Source organism: Helianthus annuus, unplaced genomic scaffold (assembly GCF_002127325.2).
Source record: "Helianthus annuus cultivar XRQ/B unplaced genomic scaffold, HanXRQr2.0-SUNRISE HanXRQChr00c001, whole genome shotgun sequence".
In the NCBI taxonomy this organism is placed as follows: Eukaryota; Viridiplantae; Streptophyta; class Magnoliopsida; order Asterales; family Asteraceae; genus Helianthus; species Helianthus annuus.
The window spans coordinates 350,578-365,354 of record NW_023395517.1 but is presented as its reverse complement, the minus strand read 5'-3'; the positions used below and the strand labels follow the sequence as shown (position 1 = coordinate 365,354).

The following is a 14,777-nucleotide window of genomic DNA, read 5'->3' as shown; positions in this document are numbered from 1 at the left end:
GTTTTCCGTCAATCACGCCGTCGACGATGGGGCGTCATTGTGGGATTATATAAATGTGTTCGCTGAGATTTGTAAAGGAGCCAATTTTTTATTGAAACAACCGTGTTTTGTTCGTGATTTCGGCGGCACGTTTGAGAGTTCCCACCGGTGGACCAAAAGTGACGTTTGACGAACACGTGCCGTTGTGTGGGAGGTCTTTTAGTATCAGCAGCGATGATGATAAATTGTTATTTGGTGGTGAATTCAGTGACGTCGTTAAGCTCATCGGTAATCAAATGAACGACGAGACGATGGATTTAAGCTCATCAGTAAGCAAATGAACGTAAAGGGACAGGGTGTTCTTGATTTGGTGTACAGGAAGAAATGGAGAGAGACTGAGAAGAAGAATAGGCTAGATTTTGTTTTAATTTTGTAGAAATTACACAAAGAGTCCCTGTAGAATATTTATCTTTGTAGAACACTTAAAAAAATTGATTTACACAAATGATCCCTCAAAGTTTCTATTGTATACCAGAATTTAATTATTATTTGTAACGGGACAAAAATACCCTTGAAATCAGTTAAAAATAAACAAAGGTTAGTGTTAGTACCCCAGCTTGTTACAAAATTAAAAGTTAATACCTCATATTGTTATTTTAAACTATTAGTACCTTAGGTTGTTACTTTGCATAAACCATAAGGACTAACGGTGTAATTAACTCTTCACATTGCATGGTCTTTTGTTATTTTAAGTGTTAGTTTATTAATAGTATCTGCACTACTATTCAAGTCTATACGTATTTCAAGATTTTACATATTTTTATAATCTGATATGGTGATTTTACTTCCCCAATTTTTACATTTTACCAACTAAATGTCCTGGTCCATTACAATAATAACCTAGCAGGTCAACTGAAGTTAACGGTAAAAATATCAGAAGTCAAATGCATGTGTCAAAGTTTGATATGAATATGGTAAAGGGAGGAGTATGTATGTTAATTACTTATCTGAAAGTAAAATATGGACAAGGGATGAAGCACCTGATCATGGCAGTTAACTAGAAATCAATGCAGTCAAAAGTCAACACTTGAAGTTATGCAGTCAAAAGTCAACACTTGAAGTGAAATATGGTAAAGTGAATGTAGAACGTATCTGGAATTTTGATGGTCTGGATTTGGTCAAAGCTTCTAAAAGGTGGGCCTCAGTCAACTAGAAGTCAATGTAGTCAAAAGTCAACACTTGAAGCATGAGAAGTCAATGCAGGAAAGCACTCCAACTTGTGAAGAAGAAGTACAATAGACAAAGCACTTGTTTGGTTTGCTAGCTTTAGACATTCCCAAGTCCAAACTTTATACAGTATCCTGGGCTTAAAAATTATTTTTCTTTGGAAGCTGGGAAAAATAGTGTTGACTTTTTTGGTCAATGTTGACCAAAAAGTCAACAGAAGTCTCACTTAACTGGCTGGAAGACAATTTTAATGCAGCAGGGAGTGATAAACCTTTGGGCTTGTAATAATCGGATTAAGTGGAAATTTTTTTTCTACTAGACCTTATTTAAGCATGATACTTGGTAGTGTTGTGTGAAATTAACAATTTACCTAAGACATCATATCAATAATTAATTTTGTTCATGTTTGTCAAATTAACAATTTACCTTCCGTTCAATCTCTTAAAGTAAGATATGATCAAGTTCTTGTTTGTATGTTCATTGGAACATTGAATTTTTGTTTCTAGATATTTAAATTTGTTGTCACTGGGCGAATTTTCAGGCTGACGAGCAAGCAGAGAACTAAAAGGTGGGTCCTGTGGAGGCTAAAAGTCTTCTATAGCACTAATGTAACTTCATGCAATCAAGTAGTTAAATTAGTTCTTTCTATAAACCCGATATCAAGATGGACTGAAAACATGAACACATGTTAATTCAGATATCAGCAATTTAAAACACTAATATCAAAGTAATCACAGCTATCAGATGTTTGTCGTATCATTTATCAACATTAGGTAATCAGGTTAACAGTGAATGAGAGAAGAAGTGATGATTCAGAATCAGAATCACAGTGAAGAACTTTATTAAAATTAAGTATCTAAAAACAGCTCGATTGAACAGTGAAAAACTTGACTACCTCAGAGAAGTAGTGGTGCACAAAAAACTGGGGAACCGAAACAGAACTGGTTATAAACCCATAGATCGGTTTCTTCCCGTTGAAACGATAGGATTGGGATCGGTTTGGATTCCTATCCTTGAGACTGGTTTGAACACAAACCGAACAAGCAAAAAATGGTCAAAGTCTCTTGGAACCCAAACATACCAGTAAAAAATGTTCAAAATCGTTTTGAAACTGAATCGCTCTGGACAAAAATGGTCAACAATCCGACTGAACCCGAACCGGTTTTGACTTATTGTTAACCAACCTAAACCTGTTTAGCGTTAAGAACCGATTTGTGAATCTCTACCTAAAAGATTTGTAGATGAGCTAACTGAGTAGAATAGGATGATTACTTCGATATGAGGTGGCATTTCAATTCATTTTACAAGCTAAAGACTAAAAGGGTGGTTTCAAATTCTTTTTCACTATCGGCCATAAAATATAAAAATTAGCTAACAAGAGAACAGCCAATGAGTCGGATCCAGTTGTGCGTATTTTAATGTATAAAACCATAAAAAATCATTTTACCAAAACAAATTAACTTTCTAATTGTATACTATACATTAACTAATTGTTTATACAAATTAGTTTCTATGCATTTCATATATATCATCCTAAAAGGATGATATGAGAGGAGGTATAGGATTTAGATTAAAAAGAAAACCATAAACGAAGATCCCAAACTTAGTAATGATCAATTGTTTAGTAGGATAAAACCTCAAATCAAAAGAAGCTTTATTTGCTACCTAATTATGCTTATGTTTAAGTCATGACCATTACCTCCTAAGAAACCATCAGTACGAGTACACATGACAAATAAAACACGTCATGAAATTAACGGGGTTGTCTGAGAGTTTTAATGGCACAAATAAAATCCTACAACAAAAATATGAAGTTGATACTTGTTTAAAAAAACTAAAAGAAAGTTAATTATCAATATAAACAAGTACATAAAGAACTAGAGAAGCATCAACATGACATTCACTTATACAAACAAATTAACTTTTATGCAAAAAAGTCCAACAGAATCCACCCAGCCTGTTTAAACTTAACCTATATAAACATGACTAGTTTCAACGCGAACTGCTGTCCAGCCAAACCCACCTAATACAACAACCAAAAGAACCTGCAACTTAGCCTCCTTTTCATATCTGTGCACTTGTTTCTGACATGTTTGGCCAAGAACGTGTAGCAGCCTTCCTGAGACTCTGACTTTCCTGTACCCACATATCACCAGCTTAAGACTCCACTTGATAAATCAATTTTAAAATTTTAAAACATAGCAAACTTACAACAATTAGGTTCAGCTGGGTCATCCGCTTGGTCATGTAACATATTTTCCTTGTTATGAATTTCAAAATTTTCAGATTTGTCAGTCATGTTCATACTATTCAATTCATTGGAAAGCTCAACTACTTGTGTCTCAATTATGGAAGCATGACTCTTCTCCTCCACATAATCAGATTTTACCTCTGAATTCAACTGGGACAGTGAGAAAGACAAATAAATATGAAAATTGTGATTAGAGAATAGCAGCCCCCGGGGATGCTACATCAGGGCATTAATAACTTCATCAATAGTTAAGGGAAAGAGTAAGTTTAAAGAGAAGCTTTGATAACTTCATCAATAGTTAAGAACGGGCTTAGGACAAGAACACTAGAAGTTAAAAATTGAAGGGTGTTTTTTCAATATAAACGTAATGATTTGAGTACAAATACTATGATACATATAAATACTATTAGAAGCATTTAGCATGTGTATAAAAAAGGATTAATGTTTTGGAACGTTGACTTACTTGAAATGATAATGCTTTCTCAAGTTCCTTGACAACGACTTTCATTGTCGGACGTTGATCTTGAGTTTCTGCCACACATTGATATGCAATTTTCATGAATGTGTGTAAAGACTCCTTTTTGGGTCCTCTCTTTAGGACAAAATTGTATTCACTGGTTTCTTCCTTTAGTATAGGATCTATCATGTCCTCTAGAGTTCCTGTGGAGAAGCTTTGTCTTGCCACAGGGCCCAACCCTTTGTCACTCTCCTTCATGTAAAGTGGGTCATCGGCTACCCTCCCACATAGAATTTCGAGCAAAACTATTCCAAAACTATATACATCTGATTCTCTTTTTAACTTATTAGTCTTCTCATACTCTGGATCTATGTAGGGCGATCTGCCACGCCACTTGATATAGACAGCTTCGTCTTCTTGATATGGAGGCAAGAATACACAGTCTCCAAACCCATCAATCTTTGCCCTCCAGTTCTCGTCCAACCCAATGTTGCAGCTACATATATCACGGTGTATTATCATCTTTTGGTCTTCCATCTCAGAGTGAAGGTGCTCCAATGCGTTTGCAACTTCAATGCATATTTTCAGACGCTTCTCCCATGTCAAAATACGCATATCGTTGTCGTTTCTCAAATAATTCCGAAGGTATCCATTAGACACATTCTCAATGACAAGGATCATCTCAGAATCTTCAATACAGAATCCAATTAAAGTGACTATGTTCGGATGCTCAACACTCGAAAGCATCTCAATTTCTGTAAAACGCTCTTCTTCTCCGAAACACTGATTTCCAGAGGTGTACCGTTTTATAACCACAATGTCGTGTCCCTTGGGATGTTCTCCTATGTTCTTCCCCTTTTCGGATGAAAGATTTTCTTTATCAGAACAGTTGAGTTCTACTCTGTACAAAGTATATTCGTCATCCCAAGATGCAATTGTGTATGTCTCTGAAAAATTATTTGTTGCTGATTTAATATCATTGAGATGAATCTTCAAGTGTCCCAACTTGTTTTCCTACAAATATGTGACAAAGGGAGAAAGTGAGTTACAAAACTGAATATAAATAGAGAAGAAATTATGTTCCTTTCAGAAATACTAAAGAGGACATTCGAATCTATTGACAGTTAGCCACTACTACAATTATATAAGGCAAATGGGTTCTACTGTGTACAAAGTATAGCAACCCAATGTTGCTATCTGATTCAATTGTTGCAGACCAGAACCTCAACTAAAGTGAGTATGGCGCCGAACCCTGATTCCCTTTTCCCTGTGTTTCGCGTGCCCTAGTTTTCCATCAAGACATCATAACTGGGACTTGGAAGGTGGTCCAACTCGTTTTACCAAGCCCATAAACTTTTTATAGTTACCTAGTTTGTAAATAACACCCAAACACAAACTAAAATTATGTATAGCAAGATATATAAATTAAAATTATGTATAGCAAGATCTGAATCCTGTGGTTTAGTAAAGTTTAATTAAATTAAAATTTCTATTGCATATATTAGCCATGATAATAAATTTGCAAGACCCAACCTGCATCTTCACTGCGGGCAGTACCCTCCTGATCCCCCTCACCCTTAAACAACTGGCCTGGATATTTTTGTCTCCTCTCGAATAATAATAAAAAATGGTGCTCTTCATAAACCCAACCGTGATTTGCTTAGATATTTAAGAATCTTGGCGTTTTTTTTTTAAAACCAATCATTAAGGTTTTCTCCAACAATAGGCATCCATATGCAACATGCGCTTTTTAAGAACACCAAAACCTTGAATTTTTTTTTTTTGTTTTTCTAATTCAAACAAAAAGAAATGATAACCAAAAGAAAAATTACACCAGAAACAAATATTCAAAGGTTACAGCCGAGTATAGATAGAAGACTAAAACTAAAATTTAACCATAATAGAAGTGCTATAAAAATAAAAAATAATAATAATTATCGAAGTAAACTGTTAATAAATTAAGTAATTAAAAATAATATGTTTAAATAGATTGCAAGTCAAAAAAGATAAGCACAAAAAAGGTTAATTTTAAAGTATAAATTATTATTACCATTGTGATCAATACATAAAAAGTTTAAAACCAATGCGTCAACCCAACCACTCCATCTCATTCACTATGAATGGTAAAGGGTCGGTTTTGGTAATCTCAATTTCATACCCGATTATAAATTGTGTCTAATATTTGGTATCATACATGTATACATTACCCGTCGGCTACAAGGTATACCCGCACATATCCTCGTATGGTCATGTGGTAAAAATTACCCGTTTTTTAAGGGTGAGGGGGATCGTATGGTCATGCGGGCAGTACCCTCCTGATCCCCCTCACCCTTAAAAAACGGGTAATTTTTACCACATCCAAAATCCAATCATAAACTCGCCAAATATCGAATAAAAGTATCGAATACTCACACAAACTTCTAACAAAATTTATATTTCTTTAGTAATTTTCAGTTTGTAACTTAAAGATATTATTTACTATATTTCTAAATTCATATATCATATTCTATGACGTAATTGGACGGTATCACCTAATACCATACATGTCCAAACCCGCAAAAAATAAAACTATGCTACCCATCCTAGATGTTTTGGTTTTATGGTTCAATTTGGATTTTTTACCATCCTATTTTGACTTACTTTCAAATAGAATAGGAAGTAAAGATACAGAAACAAAGGAAAATTACCATCCAAGAACGATGAATGCCAAAAAATAGATAATAAAATAGAAAAAGGGTCTTACAATATTTTCACGACGCAACTGAAGTTCCAATGCTTTCTCAAGTTTAGCCACAATATGGTGCATATCTGGGCGGTGTGCTCGATCATCACTTAAGCAAGAATATGCTACCTGTGAGTATATAAGGAGTGATTGCGGAGACAATATTTGATTTAATAGATGAGGATGGATTATATCATGCAATGTTCTCTTTTCATAATGATACTTGGCCAACTGAGGTAGAGACCTATCAGCCACGTTATGAATTAATGCTTTCCTCTCGCACAAAATTTCAAATAAAACAACACCGAATGAGTAAATGTCCGACTTGTGGGTCACACCTCCCGTCTTTTCAATTGTGGGGTCCACACACCCCACTGTGCCAGTGTGTTCACAAGGGCACACCTGGTCCTTATAGTTTACAGATTGTTTGATGGAAAATTCAAAACCGGATAACTTGGCTTCCCCATTCTCATCCAATAGAATTGTGTCGCTAGTGATGTTACAGTGTATGATACCATAATCACATCCCTCGTCATAATGGAGGTAACTCAATGCATGAGCCAGGCCTACACATATCCTCAATCTTTGCTTCCATGTAAGGTTTGGGCTGTTTATGTACTGCCCCAGAGTTCCAGTGGCCTCATACGTGGTTATGATGATCTTTTCATCTTTCTCGTCAGAGAACCCAATGATAGAGACCAGATTTGTATGCTTGAAATCATAAAGCACTGAAATTTCATTCAAGAACTTGAGGTCTCCTTCCATGTGCTTACAATCAAACCTCCGTGCAGCAATCTTCATCTCCTTTCCAGACCACAAGAGCTGTCCTTTATATGTGGTACCAATTGCATCGTGTTGGATAATGTAATCATCATGAAAGTTGTTGGTGGCTTTTACTACATCTTCAAGTGGGATACGTAAGGGAGCAAACATGGTCATTGTTGAAGTCATGTTCTGTTATCAAGTATAAAGTAGTGTAAAAACAATGTGTTACAAATGAATGAGAAGGTAAGATCTAACAAGATGTATGAGCAACAACACGGACATAAATATATAGGATCTAACAGCCTACATCCATGACTTTCTATTCCTCTTAAGTTAATATGAATGAATTTTGTGGTACTTAAGATGTAAAAGGTGTACATAATATTTATAAAACTCTGTAAGTTTAATACATCTATACAAAAGTATATGCATACCATATTTATTAGGTTATTAGCTGTTTTATAAGTATTCAAAATTTTATCATAAAGATACAAAATAATTAAAACATATATACACTGCAAAAACAATAAATTAAAATTGAAAATACAATATTTTAATATGTGTGTGTTTGTTCTTGTCGTTAAAAGATTAGTGGTATAAAAAATTACCATTGATAACCTTTTACAATGAATACGAGATAAAGTTATGGTTTATACTAATGCACATAAACAACCTTGTTTTCATATAACTGAGATAACTTACTTGAAATGCCAATGCTTTCTTAAGTTGCATTAAAACTTCGTTTGTCGTTGGCCGTTCTTCTCTTTCATGATGTAAGCACATGTAGGCAACCTTTTGGAATGTTGTTAATGATTTTGGCTCTATATGTTCCCTTATTTGCTTGAACACTACCTCATCATGCTTTCCTTCATCAAATTTGTTTCTAATGAAATCAGGTAGATAGTGTCCCTCATGCTTGTTGATTATAAACGTTGATCTCCCGCACAACATCTCGAATAATACCACACCAAATGAATAAATATCAGATTCTATAGTTAGGAATCCTGATTTTCTGTAAACTGGGTCCAAGTATCCTGCTGTGCCACATGCATGATCGATGACATAGTCTGTTTCATGAGTTAATGGACTAATTAAAGAAAGCCCAAAATCACCAAGTTTTGCTTTCCAATCATGGTTTAGTAATATGTTAGCAGATTTGATGTCTCTATGTATCACCTTTGCTTGTTTTCCACCTCCTCCATGAAAGAAATATAACGCTCTTGCAACATCAATGCATATATTAAGTCGTTTCACCCAAGTAAGAGAAGCATCATTCAAATACTTATCAAGACTTCCTCTAGACGCATACTCATAAATAATGACTTTTTCATCCATTTCATCACAGTAGCCTACAAGACCAATGATATTCTCGTGCTTATAATCCAAAAGAATTTGGAGCTCACTTAGGAATTGTTGTTCCCCTTGACCAAACCCCATATCCAATCGCTTTGCAACAATGGTTTTAAATCCATCACCATCTTGAAGGTTTCCTTTATAGACTCTCCCGAATCCTCCTCCCCCGATGCAATTGTCATTATGAAAGTTGTGTGTGGCCTGTTTTATGTCTTCAAGTGACATTTTGGGGTTGTCCTTGTTGTTTTTCTGTCAATCATGACACACCAAATAAAAATACACATATAGATAACTATAAATAGTGATAAAAATACTAAATTCATAATATTGTTTTTAAATATTATGGAAAAGTATATAATGATGAGACAATTATAATATGGTGGTATTAGACCTAAAACACTGAACAATATGACTTTAATATGATGATAAATATCCTTTATGATTTTTTTTTTTTTGAACAATAAAAAGGGATTCCATTAAAAACGAAACAAGGGACAAACATTAGCAAGAACCTAAGGAGGCCCGATACAACCCAGGGAAATATAGTAAGAATCGCAGCAAAAAGAAAACAAGAACAAAACACCATATTACAAATCAACATCAGAATGTATTCTAAAGCTCCCCCAAGCCAAATTCCGCCTTTTGGCTCTATTGTGCATCCACTAAAAGGAGTTCACCTTAATGTCATCCACCAGTTTGCAACAGAAATCATTCCGATTGACCCACAACCTCCAACATGTAATAAAGCAATTTTTATAATATGTTTCTTCAGCTTTCCAACATTAAGAAGGGCGACAAAGTTCAACGCCTCTGCGGCCGTATTGAAACTCGTAGGAATAGGAACCTTGATCCAAGCGCAAACTTGCCACCACACCAAATGGATTAAGCAATAGGGAAGGTTGCAAGAATATAGGGCCGACCCGTTAGGCTTACCAATCTAGGCACGGGCCTAGGCCACCAAAAATCAAGGGCCTCCAATTTTTAGTAAAGTTTTATATATTGTATATGTATTAGGCTCAAATAAAAAGCAAAAGTAAACCATGTTTTTTTAATAAAGTAACACAAGATAAAAATTGTTTAGGAAAAAAGGCATACATTCAAGACCCAGTTTCGAAATTAAACCACAGACATAATTGCAGTCTGTAGCAACCATCTACCACTCAACCTCATCCGAATTCCATGAATCAGCGCAAAAAAATCCCTAAAATTGAGCCACAGTCATCGCTCCTACCTCCTATAGCAACCTGCTCTTTCCATTTTTTAGGTTATCGGCTATCACTAACACTAATCACTCATGGCGTTGGGTCTCTCGGGATTGGAGGAGAATTTATGGGCAAAATTAGGGCTAATTACTAAACGTAGGTTAACTTTAGCAGCTAATTTTTCTTGAAGAATATGATCTGCATTTTCCAACTCTAAACCACAGCAAGGACATCACAATTCCTAGATTTACTAGCTCTAAACTACACAAACACATAACTTTTGGTTGCCCAACTGTTCTAGAAAAACATACACTTTGCTGTTGAGGATGACACTGTTAATGGCCATTTTCCCCAACTTTCTTCATAGATAATTCTTCTTCATCAACCAAATATGAGCTTCCTTTGTAATTGTTTGCTGTTGTAGAACTAGAATGTTGTGGAGGTCAACCAGCTCTAACATTTCTTCTGAGGATTTGGGTAGTTTCTTCTGGCCCCAATCCCAAATAACAGTTGAGTCAACATATCTATAGAAATCTTTAATCAACGCCTTTTTATCTTGTCATTGGCCAATCGAAAGATGCTACGGAAATGGTCACATAAAGGGCCCCTCGGTAACCATCCATCAATCCATACCTTAACCTTTTCTCCCTCCCCAGCCTTGGAAAAAGATTTGGTTGATAATAATACCAAACTTGGCCAACTCCTTCTCTACTACTATGTTTTTTCCCTTATGAAGTAAATAAGCACATTACTATGGGGGTGTTTGTTTTTTTAGAAAATTACTTCAGAACCTCTTTTCTCTTCCCCACGCAGAAGGGTTTTCATTAAAAAAACCTCTTCCCCACCTCTTTTTCGCACAGACGTTGGCTTATGTCTTCTAGGCTCTTCACAACACTTCTCCATCACAAAAAAAAACCTAATCGAATCTCCTTCCTCTCCAGGCGACCCACTCCTCTCCCACGCTCTCCACCTTCGCTGCTACATCTCCAGCGCCGCCCAGCCCTTGTTCGGCGGTCACCACAGCCCTGTTCGCCGGTCACCACAGGCCCTATCCGCCGGCTACATCAACATCGACCACAGCCCTGTTCGCCGGTCACCACAGGCCCTATCCGCCGGCTACATCAACATCGACCACAGCCCTGTTCGCCGGCTACAACAACATCGACCACATCCCCTCTTCTTCTCCTTTCTTTCTTGCATAAAGGTACAATATTCAGAATCTCTACTCACATACATACATTTGGTAGATTAAATTAGGGTTTGATTTGAATTTAAAATGTTGTAATGATGCATACTTTTCTGATTTGTAAAGTAAAGCTAGGTTTTCATTTAATATTGTGTTGTAAATGATACATACATTTCTAAAGTAAAGCTGTTTTTGGTTGAATTGTGTTGTAAGTTCAGATTTGTAGTGTTGTAATTGTTTTTGGTTCTTAGTTGAACATAGTTGAACATAGTGTTTTATATTTCTGATTTGAAGTAAGGAATTGTTTTTGGTTCTTAGTTGAACATAGTAATTCATCTGAAGCATCGCTTGTTCCCTTTCAATTATTCATATGCAATAATATCAACGATAAGAAAAAGAAGATTCATGGAAGCTTTTTGTTTTTAATAATGTTGAATAGCAAATAATATAAGGTGACCAAATTGCTAGGGCAATAACCAAGTATGTGAAAAATCTGCATTGCTAGTTTCTATATGAATAATTATTGCACATATCTGTTATTAATAAGTTAAATATATTAACAGTAATTAGAATTTCATTTAAATGTATAGTCATATATTCATATATGTTGTACACTCATATTTGCAATGTTAATTTTTTCTATCCAATTATGTTGTACAGTAATTAGAGTTTCATTTAGATGATGTACCTATTTTCTATCTTCTTGTGAGAAGCACTTAAATATTGATAGGTTACACATGATATGAACAAAAACCATGATAGGTTACCTATTTTCTATAAGAGATATAATTTGTAATGTTAGTTCCTTTTCTTGTTTGTTGTTAGTTTAAAATTGTAAATTGTTCCTTTGGTTGTTTTTGATTAGTAGAAATGGGAGAGAAACAACAATGGTCAAACGACCATCTAAAATGCTTATTAGAGACTTGCATTGAAGAGATAAACACGGTGGGTAGAAAAGGCTTGAGTTTGCATAAAGACTCGTGGAATAAATTCGGAAAAGTTCTTAAGGAAAAATTTGGCTTGGATTTGACTCAAAAACAAATGAAGAATGCATATGATAATCTTAAAGCCAAATACGTAGGTTGGGTGTATTTGAAAAATAAAACCGGCAACATATACAACCCTCAAACAAATACTTTTACCTTAACGAACGAGGAATGGGAAGAATTTAAGAAGGTATATTCGTTTATATAAATTTTAAACATAATCCTAAAAAAGGTTTATAACATTTTTTTATACTTTGGGTTTAGGGGCATCCAAAGGCTGCATCATTGAAGACAGTTCCGTTGCCTTTTCCAGAACGAACTTTGTGGAGAAATGTTTGATGGAAATAATTGCAAGTGGACCTCAACCCAAACAACATCCGGGGTTGGATCTTCTTGTCATCGTGTCCAATCACTTATGATTATGGACACCCATTATCTTGACACACAAGATGATGCCGGCACCTCTGAGCCTACTTCTGAGCCTAATCCTGAGCCCACTTCTGAGCCTACTTCCGAGCCCACTTCTGAGCCTAATCCTGAGCCTAATCCAAACAAAAGGCCCAAAATCTCAAAATCATCTATTAACCATGATGATTTAGTACGTGATATGCAGAAGGCTCTACAGGTTTTGATTAAAGGCAAAGAAGGGCTGACAGTTCGTGAGTGTTCTGAGAAGTTAAAGTTGGTTGGGTTAGACCCGGTAGATCCTATATTCTTAGCTGCTTTTCATATTTTTGGGGTGTCCTCTGACATGAGAGAGGCGTGGATGGCATTGCCAGAAATTCCCGAGGACTTAAGAGGGTGGATCGGGATGACGGCAAAAAGTTTAGGCCTGCTAAAGTAGTGAAGACCTTACATGCTTAACACGACTGCTAGCTTTTGTTTATGTTTGAGACATTTTATGCTTTTGTTTATGTTTGAGACATTTTATGCTTTTGTTTATGTTTTTGTTTATGCTTTTGTTTATGCTTTTGTTTATGTTTGAGATATTTTATGCTTTTGTTTATGTTTAAGACATTGTATGGTTTTATGAATGTATCCTTTGGTTTATGCTTATGCTTTTGGTTGTTTATAATTGTTAAAACAGGTTCATAATGGAGCATAATAAGAAATTACTTCTCGTTATTCTTATGTACTTGTATGTCCGTTTTTTTTTTGGAAGAGAGGTTTAAAACGAGTGCGAGACAATGATTCGCGTATGACGGGACATAAATACACGTTAGAGTTATTGACAAGAAATCCCAAACAATGCATTGAACTTCTACGTATGTCTCGTGTATCATTTGTCCGACTATGTGCACATTTTAGAGTAAATTATTCGTTAAAGGATAGTAAACATGTATCGGTTGAGGAGAAGATGGCTATGTTTTTTATGATAATCGGTCATAATCAACGATATGTAGTTATCAAGCGTAGATTTCAACACTCAAAGCAAACAATTCATAAATATTTTTATGAAGTCTTGGATAAAATGATGCTTTTTTCCAAAGAAATGATAGTACCAACTTCTTTCAATCCTAATCCAAACATACCGGGACATAACAAGAGACTACGACAGGCTTTTAAAGGAGCGGTTGGTGCACTAGATGGAACTTTAATACATGCTGTTATCCCTACTAGTAAACAAGATTTATATAGAGGAAGAGGAAAAGGAGATTATTATCAAAACGTATTAGCAATTCGTGACTTCAACATGATTTTTACGTTCGTCGTGGCCGGATGGGAAGGTGTAGCACATGATGCAAGAATATTATTAGAGGCATTATCAGATCCAGATGCACCATTCCCCTTTCCACCACAAGGTATGTTTATGTTTTGTTAAATATTATCACTTGGTTTACTTTTCTAAATAATTGTATATCTTTACAGACAAGTATTATCTTTGTGATGCCGCGTATGCACACGTACAGGGATTTATGGCTCCATATCGTAATGTGAGGTATTGGCTAGGAGATTTTCGCCGAAGACGTGCGTTGACTAATAAAGAGAAATTTAACCATGCTCATGCAAGACTTCGGAACGTAATTGAGCGTGCTTTTGGTGTCTTGAAAGCAAGATTCCTTATTTTGAAAAGGATGGCACCATTTCCATTGGTTACACAAAGGAACATTACCGTTGCATGTTTCACGCTACATAATTTTATAAGGAAAGAGGGTTTGAGCAATGGATTGTTTACAGAATACGATCAACCCAATGTTTCGATGCATAATAGGCTAGTGCACGTTGATGCTGATGAAGACGAGGTTGAAGCACATGGTACCGTAGCGGATCGGGAATATATGACTCAGTTACGAGATGAGATTGCTGAGCAGTTAATGCAAAGCATGGATACAGTGCTTTAAAAAATGTTATCGTCTTTTTTATGAATATTATTTCAGTATTGTATAACTATTATTTATGTTTGAATGTTGAAAAACTCTTATAAGTTTAATAAATCAGTTTATTTATATTTCAGTTTATTTCAGCAGTTTGCAGAAGTAAAAAAACAAACAGTCTTCTTCTTGCAGACTGCAGACATTTGGTCCAGCACTTCTGCTGCAGATGTCTGCAGAGGTGGTCCGCAGACTGCAGACGTTTTAACTCAGAAAAAACAAACAACACCTATGTTTTTTAAAGAAAAAGGTTTAGATTATTATTTTGATAATTCCA

The 14,777-nt window shown here is 35.4% G+C and overlaps 3 protein-coding genes across 3 annotated transcripts; 2 read left to right on the top strand and 1 right to left on the bottom strand.

Moving 5' to 3' along the window:
* Positions 1–3,041: 3,041 nt before the first annotated feature.
* On the bottom strand, positions 3,042–8,979 carry LOC110891462. The gene is made up of 5 exons (XM_022139150.2): positions 8,104–8,979; positions 6,658–7,590; positions 3,921–4,928; positions 3,418–3,607; positions 3,042–3,342 (listed from the first exon to the last, which is right to left on the bottom strand). Coding segments are annotated over exons 1-5 (3,009 nt in total). The 3' UTR covers positions 3,042–3,340.
* A 1,842-nt stretch (positions 8,980–10,821) lies between these two features.
* LOC110866136 lies at positions 10,822–13,023 on the top strand. Its single transcript, XM_022115438.2, has 3 exons — positions 10,822–11,160; positions 12,011–12,318; positions 12,393–13,023. Exons 1-3 carry the CDS (start codon positions 10,827–10,829, stop codon positions 12,465–12,467), a joined length of 717 nt encoding a protein of 238 aa, XP_021971130.2. The 5' UTR covers positions 10,822–10,826; the 3' UTR covers positions 12,468–13,023.
* A 597-nt stretch (positions 13,024–13,620) lies between these two features.
* Positions 13,621–14,470, top strand: LOC110869323. Its single transcript, XM_022118621.2, has 2 exons — positions 13,621–13,930; positions 13,998–14,470. The coding sequence occupies exons 1-2, from the start codon at positions 13,621–13,623 to the stop codon at positions 14,468–14,470; spliced, it is 783 nt and encodes a 260-aa protein (XP_021974313.2).
* Positions 14,471–14,777: the final 307 nt, after the last annotated feature.

What these genes read in the sequence shown, in the direction of transcription:
- LOC110866136 (XM_022115438.2), top strand. Translation starts at nt 10,827, where the DNA reads ATGTCTTCTAGGCTCTTCACAACACTTCTCCATCACAAAAAAAAACCT. An exon ending in CCTTTCTTTCTTGCATAAAG is followed by an intron (nt 11,161 to 12,010) that starts GTACAATATTCA and finishes TTTGATTAGTAG; the next exon opens with AAATGGGAGAGAAACAACAA. An exon ending in AATGGGAAGAATTTAAGAAG is followed by an intron (nt 12,319 to 12,392) that starts GTATATTCGTTT and finishes CTTTGGGTTTAG; the next exon opens with GGGCATCCAAAGGCTGCATC.
- LOC110869323 (XM_022118621.2), top strand. Translation starts at nt 13,621, where the DNA reads ATGATAGTACCAACTTCTTTCAATCCTAATCCAAACATACCGGGACAT. An exon ending in ATTCCCCTTTCCACCACAAG is followed by an intron (nt 13,931 to 13,997) that starts GTATGTTTATGT and finishes ATATCTTTACAG; the next exon opens with ACAAGTATTATCTTTGTGAT.
- LOC110891462 (XM_022139150.2), bottom strand. Translation starts at nt 8,979, where the DNA reads ATGTCACTTGAAGACATAAAACAGGCCACACACAACTTTCATAATGAC. An exon ending in AGAAAGCATTGGCATTTCAA is followed by an intron (nt 7,591 to 8,103) that starts GTAAGTTATCTC and finishes ACTTGATAACAG; the next exon opens with AACATGACTTCAACAATGAC. An exon ending in AGTTGCGTCGTGAAAATATT is followed by an intron (nt 4,929 to 6,657) that starts GTAAGACCCTTT and finishes ACATATTTGTAG; the next exon opens with GAAAACAAGTTGGGACACTT.